This window comes from Elephantulus edwardii, unplaced genomic scaffold (genome assembly GCF_000299155.1).
Source record: "Elephantulus edwardii isolate Elephantulus edwardi_28Jun2011 unplaced genomic scaffold, EleEdw1.0 scaffold00006, whole genome shotgun sequence".
NCBI classification, from domain to species: domain Eukaryota; kingdom Metazoa; phylum Chordata; class Mammalia; order Macroscelidea; family Macroscelididae; genus Elephantulus; species Elephantulus edwardii.
This window is the reverse complement of record NW_006399756.1, coordinates 31,534,254-31,543,630: the sequence shown is the minus strand read 5'-3', so window position 1 is coordinate 31,543,630 and position 9,377 is coordinate 31,534,254. Positions and strand designations below refer to the sequence as shown.

Here is a 9,377-nt window from a genome sequence, read left to right as displayed (position 1 = left end):
GAGACTGAAAAAAATGATAAATTATGTATACTGCCTTGAAACAGATGAGGGAGAAAACTGTTTGAAAGCAATACATGATTGGGTATTATGGTTATGACAAGAGTCCAGAATGAAGGTTGCATAGTGGAGTATACTCTGGGTGGGATGGGGGGGATTGTATACCATTGAATTAATTTTTCTTTTACTTTTCGAAGAGAAGAGTGAACTGGGGAGAGGGGTGGGCAGGGAGAAAAATGCAACAATGAATGTACAGAAATCCAAAATCTCTGTAAACGTTCATTAAAATTAATTGAAAAAAAAATTTTCTAGTAACCAGTGATAGTCGTGGGTGGAGGGGGCAGGAACAGACTGATCCACAAAGCGCAGTTACTTTTCTAATCTCCAAGGAGAGCCCAGGTGGCCACTGGGAAGAGGGCATCCTCAATACATGCCCTTCACTCATTTACTGCCTTCAGGAAAGCACAACTAAGAGTCACTTCTAGGGTCAAAAGGCCTCGTTGAGGCCAAGTGATAACCAAGGGTGGGTGAGAGGCAGGTGAAAAGAGACTTACTGCTGAGGGACACAGAATGTCTCAGAGGTAAGAGAAACTCTTCTAGAAAGATGGTCATCAACATCACGATAAGCCTAATGAATGCCATATATGAAGAAAGTTTAAAAAGTAAAAAGTTGATTACCCCCTCCCCATACACACACACCAAAGTTCTGGGTTGGGGCCCCAGTTCTATTGTGTACTCTGAGATCTTAGGCACTCGTAGTCTCTCTGAACTCCCTTGCTTGTAAAATTGCATCACAGATTTTGTGAGAACCTAAGACCACATTCATGACTTTGTACAAAGTCAAATCAAGGGCATTCTTCTTATTGACCACATATTCTTCAGGACTTGCAGCTGCAGCTTCACAGAATAATTATTTTGCAATCACATTAGAAAACCAAGTATGTGGAAACTGTGAGTGCTGTGGGCGGAGGTGAGAATTAAGAGCAGAGAGAAAGTGCTCTCCAGACCTCCTCTGGTTGGCAGTCTGGTTGCATAACTCCCGGAGGGAAGAGGCAGTAGTGGGATTTGGGGCACCTGCTTAGCTAGGATCTGTCAAAGGCCCACTGTTCCATTATCAGGGAGATTCCCTGGAGCCAACCATTAAAACAAGGGGATGAAACATCCCTCTCAAAGCCTCAAATCACTATCAAAATCAGCAGAAACCCAACTACACAGCATCAATCAGGTGACCCCTTTTGGGTCCCTTAAAGCAGAATCAAGGACACCTGACAGCACTCCACTTCCCCTTGGGCAAGACAAACCCAGTGAAACCATGTAATTTAAAGGCTTTTTATTGGGAACCAGGGGAACGTGAGCTGCCTATCCCTCTACAACAGTCAGAGCAGGTCATCAGGCCTGGGATGGAGAGGCTGCCAAGGGGCTGCAGTGTGCTCTGCTGCACGTGCTAAGAGCCTGGAAGGTGGCAGCAATGGAGGTTGGCAGGGACTGGTGCGAGCCAAAACACCAACAGCCTGGGGAGCGCCCTCTACCTTTCTTCCAGCTCCACTCAAGGCAGGCGCATGCCAAGAGATGGAGAGTGCGCTGGTGCCGACGGCACAGCAATGCTGGCTGAACCCCTGGCTTCCGTCAGTGCTCCTTCACTTGCCTGCCCTCCACTCTTCCTGCCGCTTGGTGATTAGATATTTGAAGAACTCATACACAGACCATGCTATGGCCGTGGAGGGGATCTGATAAATGACTCTGGCTTGCACTCCTCGGAAGTAGGCTGTCACTCCACCTACTTGATACACCGTCCTGAAGGCACTAGCCATGCCTGTGATGTGTCCCGTAATGTTTGAGTTCAAAGCCAGGGATTCCTGGGTGTTGAGCAGTGTCTTGCAAACGTCCAGTGGGGTTGTGGCAGCGGCAGCTACGGCTCCCGCACAGGCGCCGGAGAGGACGTGGGAGCTGGGGTTGTACCGTCTCTGGGGGTTCAAGTGCTCCTGCAGGAATTCATAGGTCATGAAGTGAATGGCTTGAAAGGGAACGTTCATGGTCAGCTGGGTGGTGTAGCTGCGGTAAAAGGCTCCAGCCCCTTCGTTCTGCCACACTGCCCGTACACAGTCTGTCACCCGGTGGTATGGCGAATTGTACATCTGCATTCTCTGCTTCACCACTGTAGATGTCATCAGTGAGGAGGAAAGAAACAGCCATGGCGACCAATCAGAGGGAGTGTCCAAATCCAGAATCCCGAATCAGCAGAGAAGCCAATGGAATGGAGAGAGAGAAAAGAAAGATGAGTGAGTAGCCAATTAATACACAGAAAAAAATCTACAGTATAAATTCCTGAGTGTCCCTTGAAACAAGTACCTATTATAATTTGACTCCTTTCTATCTGCTGAGACAAGGTGTTTCCATGACATGCAAAATGTCAATGAATGAACATCCAACCCTAACAAGCCTATCTCTGGGTACTAAGCTTATTAACTCTTAAGATAAAAGGATAGCTCTCCATCCAGGGAGTTCTGGTGGCCCTAGTGGTAAGAAGCTGCACTGCAAACCCAAAGGTACACAGTTCAAATCAACCAGCTGTTCTGTGGGACGATGAGAAATCAACTCCCATGCAATTTCCTGCCTCTGAAAACTCGCTGGACGGTCAGCTATGAGTCAGTTCTGACTTGACAGCAAACAACATCATCTTCCCAGAAGGGAGACCTTGTGGTCTAGTAGCAAATAACTGCACTGCCAATCCTAAAGCATGGGATTTGACTCCACCTCCTGTCCATGGGAGAAAGCCGAGCAATCTCCTCCCATGTGATCTACTGCGTCTAGAAACCTGCTGGAGAGTCTGTTATTAGTGTATGTGCTGCTGAAGCAAGCACTGGAGGGTCAGTGATGAGTCAGTTATGACTCGACAGTAAACAACAACATCCTTTCCAGAGGAAAGAGGAAGTGGTACCAAAAAAACCCAAAAAACAACCCAAAGCCAAAAAACAATCCAACAAAAAACCCAAACCAGAATTTCTAATCAGAAAGAATCTGGCCTGAGATCCCATGTATCTCCCACTCTCACAGTTGTAGCATGGTCTAGCCCAGCTCTGGCCCTTCCACCTCAGGCCTTGCCCAAGTAGGTGAGGAAGCAGAACATAGGGAACACGGCTACCATGCTGTGCGCCTGTCTGTGGATTTGTTTGAGTACATTATCCTCTATACTTCTCCCACTGAAAGCCAAGATCCAGGCCGAAAGGGACAGAACTCGAACATTTATTTTCCCTTTTATTCCTATCTTAACTCTCTTCCATCCAATTAAAAACAGAATTTCTAAAACCTCAAAAATGAATCTTAAAATAAATAAAAAAATCCATCTTCACTTCTTTAAAAACAAACAAAAAAAACTCCTGTACTTTCAAGAAAGATAAAAAAGACTCTAAAGAGGACTTCCGAGAAGGCCCTGGAACAGGTCAAGGAGAGTCATCTTTTTCCCAGGGAAGCCCCAAAGATTAATTAAACCCAATGAACATGCCTCCTAGCCAAGGGAGGCTTCCTAAGGACTACATGGAGGGATCGCCCTCTAGTGGTAAAAGTAACAAGGGCGGGCTCTCTCTCTCAAAGTGAAATGGAGTCTCCCTGGCTTTCTCCTGCAAACCAGAAGACCAGAGACATGCAGCTCTCTGTAGGGGGAAGGTTGAAGAATCATTACCTTCTGCTGGATTCATGGCTGCATCGTGAAGTAATGTTGCCACACACCCAGCTGCACCTGCAAATGAGAAAAGAACTGCCACATGTGAGGCCAGGAGAGGTGACAGATTCACCGAGGTCCCGGAGAAGGCATGTCAAGAGCCAGTCCAAAACATGGAAACCCACTGGTCCTAAACTCCTGTTCCAGGAAACGAAGGTACTTGTTCCCACCAACTTAGTAAAGCCACCAATGTACATTCCCTATCTATGATAGGAAGGCCTGCAAGACGTAAAGAACATAGGGCAGGATTTAGCGATTAAAAAATGGTGCTCAGAACAAATGCAGTTCATGCCCTAGAAAAGCAGACAGAGCCATGAACGACCCCTGGCATGCTAACGTTCAGGAGGGAGAGTGTGGTCAGGCAGCTGCACCTCCACCAAAGACCTGCCACCTTCTGGCCCTATACTGCCTGACCCACCTCCATGTTGTCCAGCTAGACCTTTCCTTTGGTTTCTGATCTACTCTATCCCTCACTTTCTCCATATTCAGTTTTATTTCCAGGTAGTCCTGAAAGCCCTGGGCTGTTTATCCCCTCCTTCCCCTTTCACACAACCTTGAACTCCCTGTACAGGTCTCTTGTCCCCACCCCCATTCACTTGTTGAGGCCTTCTCATGTCCTCAGTGACAGACTGCCTTGGGTTTGTTTGGGATCCTCAAAAAGTGAGGTGAAGAGCGGGCGCCTGTGACGGTCTTCCTGGGGTGGCTGAGTTAGCTCAGCTCTTGCCCTGAGGTGCAGAACACCGCCCAGGTATCAGGGAATATAGTGAAGATAGTTGAGCCTGTCTTGACATTACCACAGCATGAGAAGGTGACGCCAGGGAGATGAGAGCAGAGATGAGCTGGTAGGTAGGGGAGGGTACTGTACCCCTTTGTGGAGGTGCTCCCAGAGAGGGGTGAAGTAGCCCATAGCCTGGGAACATCAGGCTTAGGGGTTCCTGCCCTAACATCTGGCCTACCCAGCCCCAAACTTCTGATCCAAACCATGTAAAGCACTAAGAGCAGCAAAAGCCCAGAGAGTTGGGGGGGGTGGGGAAACCAGTGCAGGAAGGCTCAATATCAATACCATTGGCAATATGGCTATTGCCCCCAGGGTGGATTATATCACTCAATGTCTTTTTTAACTTTTCGTAGCAGGCGAAATAGAGGGCGTGGGCAGGCCCTGCGCCCGTCGCGGTCACATTCAGCCCCCGCATGGGCCTCCAAAGACCCTCTGTTCTTATTATCCTCCAGAGGCCCTCCAGCACGTTGCGATAGCGAGCAGCTGGGTCAGGTTGTAGGCTCTGCATCCGGGTCTGAAATGAAAGCAAGAGGAACTCAGTGAGTGATGCTCCCAAATGAGAACATTTAGGATTTGGACATTGGGCCGACGTTAGACATGGAACCAGGCAGGATACTTGGCATCCAGCTTTAGCTCTAAACCTCCCTCATCAGTTGTTCCATGCCTTGGGCTTTTTCTAGTTTTCTCTACCAATCCAGTGACCAGAGGGTGGGACACCATTATTGTCCTTGAGAATGCCGTTCAAGCTATCCTTGAACAAAAAGATTCACAGCCCCAGAGGCATGCATCAAGGAGGTGCTTCCTTTAATAAACTCAGACTACGAGTTCTTTGCAAATGAATTCTAAACTCAAAGTACTGTCTATGTCATCCTTTGTGCTTTATTTCTGTAGGCCGATCCCAACCACACTATGAAGTGGATGGCTCAGCCTTTGATATATTTTCAGACCACTTGGCACTTGTGGCTGGAGCTGCAAGTTAGAACCCTGACACTTAGTTGTTTCCAGAAAATCCTGGAAACTCCTAGTAGATTGTGCTCCAATGCGGTGTTAGGTGACATCCAGTTAAATGTGATTCACAGCAACCCTATGAACAAAAGATCTCCACCTTGCCCTATCCTACACGATCATGATCTCTGGCATGTGTCAGCTTCTTATTACAGTCATTGTGCTTGTTAATGCAACTCACTGAGGGTCTTCGTCTCTATCTTTGACCCTCCACCTTTCCCAGCATGTCTTTTTTCCAAGGACTGGCCGTTCCTGATACACGCTCAAAGTATGTGAGATAAAGCTGCACTATCCTTGACTTTAAGCTCCAAGTGGGGGAAAGAAAATTGCCCCTGAAATGATTAAGATTGGAGTGGCTCATTAAAAAATGGAAAAGATTTAGATTTCTGTCCTTACAGGTCCAAATTTTTTTTAAAAAAATTAAAATGCCATCAGCAAACAAAAATAAACATAATTTCTTGGACTCTGGAGAATTCAATTTGAACAAAAGTGTGTAGAATATATACTGTATGATGTTTATGAACAAGTTTTTTTGGCTTGTTTTTTATTTAAATAAAATTTTTATTTTATACTGGCTTACTTACAAAGTTCATATACATTGTTTTTCACACCAGATCTTTCCCATTTCCTCTGCCCACTCTTCCCTCCACCCATCAAATTGTGCAACCCTCCGCTTAACATCTCCCATCTCAACCCCACCCATCCTCACCCTCTGCTCCTCCCCTCCCTCCCTTGGATCCTCATTCCTTCTACAATAATGGTCTTATGCCACAGTGGTCCTTATGGGACTGAGTTACTTTACTCAGCATAATGCTCTTCAATTCTTCTTTTTAGGTTTTTAAAAAATTTTTATTTTATATCGGTTTGCTTACAAAGTTCATATACACTGTGTTTCACACTATGTTTCATACAATCATTTCCATTCATTATGCTTTATAAAATTAATCATCATTGGACTATGCCCATCATTTCATCCTTTCTTTTCAGGTCCCTGCCAGATCTTTCCCATTTCCTTTACCCCCTTTCTCTAAGAACAAAGTTTTGTTGAAATCTGAGAAACTGATGGCCTCTATGGATTAATTTCTCAAAGTTACAGTAGCACAGAGACAATCAAGTAATATAAAACCAATGTCCGTCTTGCACAGGGAGTGCTGGTGGCCTAGTGGTAAAGGAGTTGAGCTGCTATCTCAAAGGCATCTGGTTCGAATTCACCAGCTGCTCCTCAGGAGAAAGATGGGCAATCTCCTCCAGTGTGTTTTACTGCCTCTGAAAACCGGCTGGAGGGCCAGCTATGTGTCCGTTCCTATTTAATGACACACAGCAAGAAGTGCCTTGCACAGTGTAGGCAGCCCAATCCAACTGGCACAAGAGATTTCCCCTCTTTTTCCAGCAGAGAACTGTGTGCCTTCAGGGTTGCAGCACAGCTTCTTGCCACTAGGCCACCAGAGCTCCCCTCGAATTAATCTTTTGTTACGTAGCTTTGTCTGCATCTGTTTAGAGAGTATTAAGTGAGCCAAGGACATTAGTGAGCCAAGGACAACCCCAGGTTCAGTTCCTGCTTTCCTCCAATCATTGGATTCAGTCTGGGTTATAAAAATGGAATCTTCCTGGGGCCACAGGGAATCCAAAAGCAATGCCTTTTCTCAAGAGTCATAGTGTGAATTGAACCAGATTAACTGGTCTTGGTTAGCCACAAGCAATCCACATTCCTTCACTTTCTCCTGCTACTAACAAAGAACTGGGAGCTTAGAAGGCAAATTAACTTGGCGGTTCAACCAGAAATGCCCAGGATCACTTACCACAATTTGACATACATTCTTTTCTATTTCTCATAACAAACGAGTAAACCAACCCCACAGATTCCCAATCACGGGTGTCCTTATATTCCTTCAACATTGTCGTTATGTGCCATCGAGCCATCTGTGACTCATAGCAACCCTTTGTACAACAGCTCTAAACCCTGCTCTGTCCAGTGCCAATACTACTATTTCCAACACACCTACCCCCATTACCCCAGTAACTGAATTAAACCACCTCATTGAGGGTCTTCTTTTCCTGCACTGTCACTCCACCCTCCCAAGAATGACGTCCATCTCCAAGGACTAATCCCGCTTTGCAACATATCCAAAGTATGTCAGACGGAGCTCCAGAATCCTTGCCTCAAAGAAGCAGCCTTGCTTCACCTTCTCTATGACAAACTTGTTTGTTCTCCTAGCAGTCCATAGCATATCCAATAATCTTCTCCAGCACCAAAGCTCAAAGGCATCAACTCTCCTTCTATTATCCCTAGTCACTGTCCAGCTCTCTGATGAATAGCAAGTAATTTCAAAGACATGGCCTGTATCAAGCACACCTTAGTCTCCAGACTGACATCGTTACTCTTCAGTACTTTGGAGAGGTCTCTGACAGCAGACTTTCCCAATGCAATTTGTCTTTTAATTTCCTGGCTGCTAGTTCCAAGAGTGTTGATTGTAGAGCCAAGCAAACTGAAGCTGTCAACAATCCCAATCTCTTCATCATCTATCATGATGCTGCCAATCAGCCCAGTGGTGAGAATCTTTGTTTTCTTGAGGTTAAGCTTCACATTACCCACGGGATAATAAAGCTCACCAGAGGAGCTGTTTAAGAGACTACTGGTCTTTGCAGGCTATGGCTACTAACATACAAGGATAAATGGGGTCTGATGTGCTTCCAAAGGTCTACTGGAAATCACGTAAGGGAAAACATCGTTTTAGAAACTGCATTGCTTTGCTGAGTTAATGGCATATAGAGGCAATCATGAAAGGTTTGGCCTTTGAAGGCTGGAACCCTTCAAGAAGAAACCCTTCCAAGAAGAAAATAAGAAGCTGTGAAGATGTTACTCTGAACATTTTCTGTATTTATTTATATACAATTCCAAATCAATGGAACTATAACCTCAAGAAGAGAACCCAGACATAAGGTATTCCCAAATTTATGAGCCAGCAAAATCTACCTTTTACAAACTAAGTAAAAACGTATGTATGAATAACACTGAAGTTTTAAGGTAGCTACCAGGCTTTAGTGACAAATCAAACTGACTAAGCAGGAGCTTAAATGGTCTGGTAACAATACAAGGTACATTTGAATAACAAAGCCCGAATTTAAGCCAGTTTGCTAAATATGTGTCTCCAGATACATCACCTAACCTCTTTAAGCACCAATGCTGTCTTCTGTAATGTGAAGCTGGGAATGGCTGCTTCAAAGCTCTATTGTGGGAATCAAAAGATAGAGGACATAAAAGTCAATAGTAACTTATAAAGTGATATAAACACAAGGCTTTGTATTTTGCGAAAAGGAGCCCTGGAGGAGTAGTGGTTAAAAGGATTCAGCTTCTGACCAAAAGACCAAATGGTTTGAACCTACCAACCACTCTGTAGAAGAAAGATGATGTGGTCTGTACCTATACAGGTTTACAGCCTTGCAAACTCTGGACGAATCTTACTCTGTTCCTTTAAGTAGGAAATCAAGTCAATGGCAGTGAGTTTTTATCGTATTTAAATATGATTCTTGGAGATACTGGGTCAGAGACCCAGAATCAGAAGACCATGAATTCAAAGACCATGGCACACTGTCTCTTGCGTAACCCAGTTTCACAATTACACACATGCCACTAACTGGTCCTTTAGCATTTAATAAGTAAGACTTATAGACAGTGAAATCTGTTAGAACTGGAACTTGGTGAGACTGACTTAGTTTCCTGAGTCTTGTGAGTTTTTCTGCCTTTGACAGGCTACAGTTTTACCAATTTTCTACTGGTCTGTTAGCAGAAAATATTTGCACATTCTTTCCCTGGGCAGGTTTCCATTGCTTTACATAGGTTCCAGCTTTTATACTCTATAATTTAGTTTCATGTAAAAG

General features: G+C 44.9%; 1 protein-coding gene across 1 annotated transcript in view; it reads right to left on the bottom strand.

Annotated features, from left to right (window-relative positions):
• Positions 1 to 1,306: 1,306 nt before the first annotated feature.
• The window catches only part of SLC25A28 (solute carrier family 25 (mitochondrial iron transporter), member 28), a 12,797-nt gene continuing 4,726 nt past the window's right edge, over positions 1,307 to 9,377 (bottom strand). Inside the window, exons 2-4 of the mRNA XM_006880039.1 lie at positions 4,779 to 5,007; positions 3,677 to 3,733; positions 1,307 to 2,152 (exon numbers count right to left, since the gene is read on the bottom strand). Of these exons, the coding sequence (XP_006880101.1) occupies positions 1,635 to 2,152; positions 3,677 to 3,733; positions 4,779 to 5,007 (804 nt within the window). The 3' untranslated portion in view covers positions 1,307 to 1,634. The remainder of the gene's footprint in view (positions 2,153 to 3,676; positions 3,734 to 4,778; positions 5,008 to 9,377) is intronic.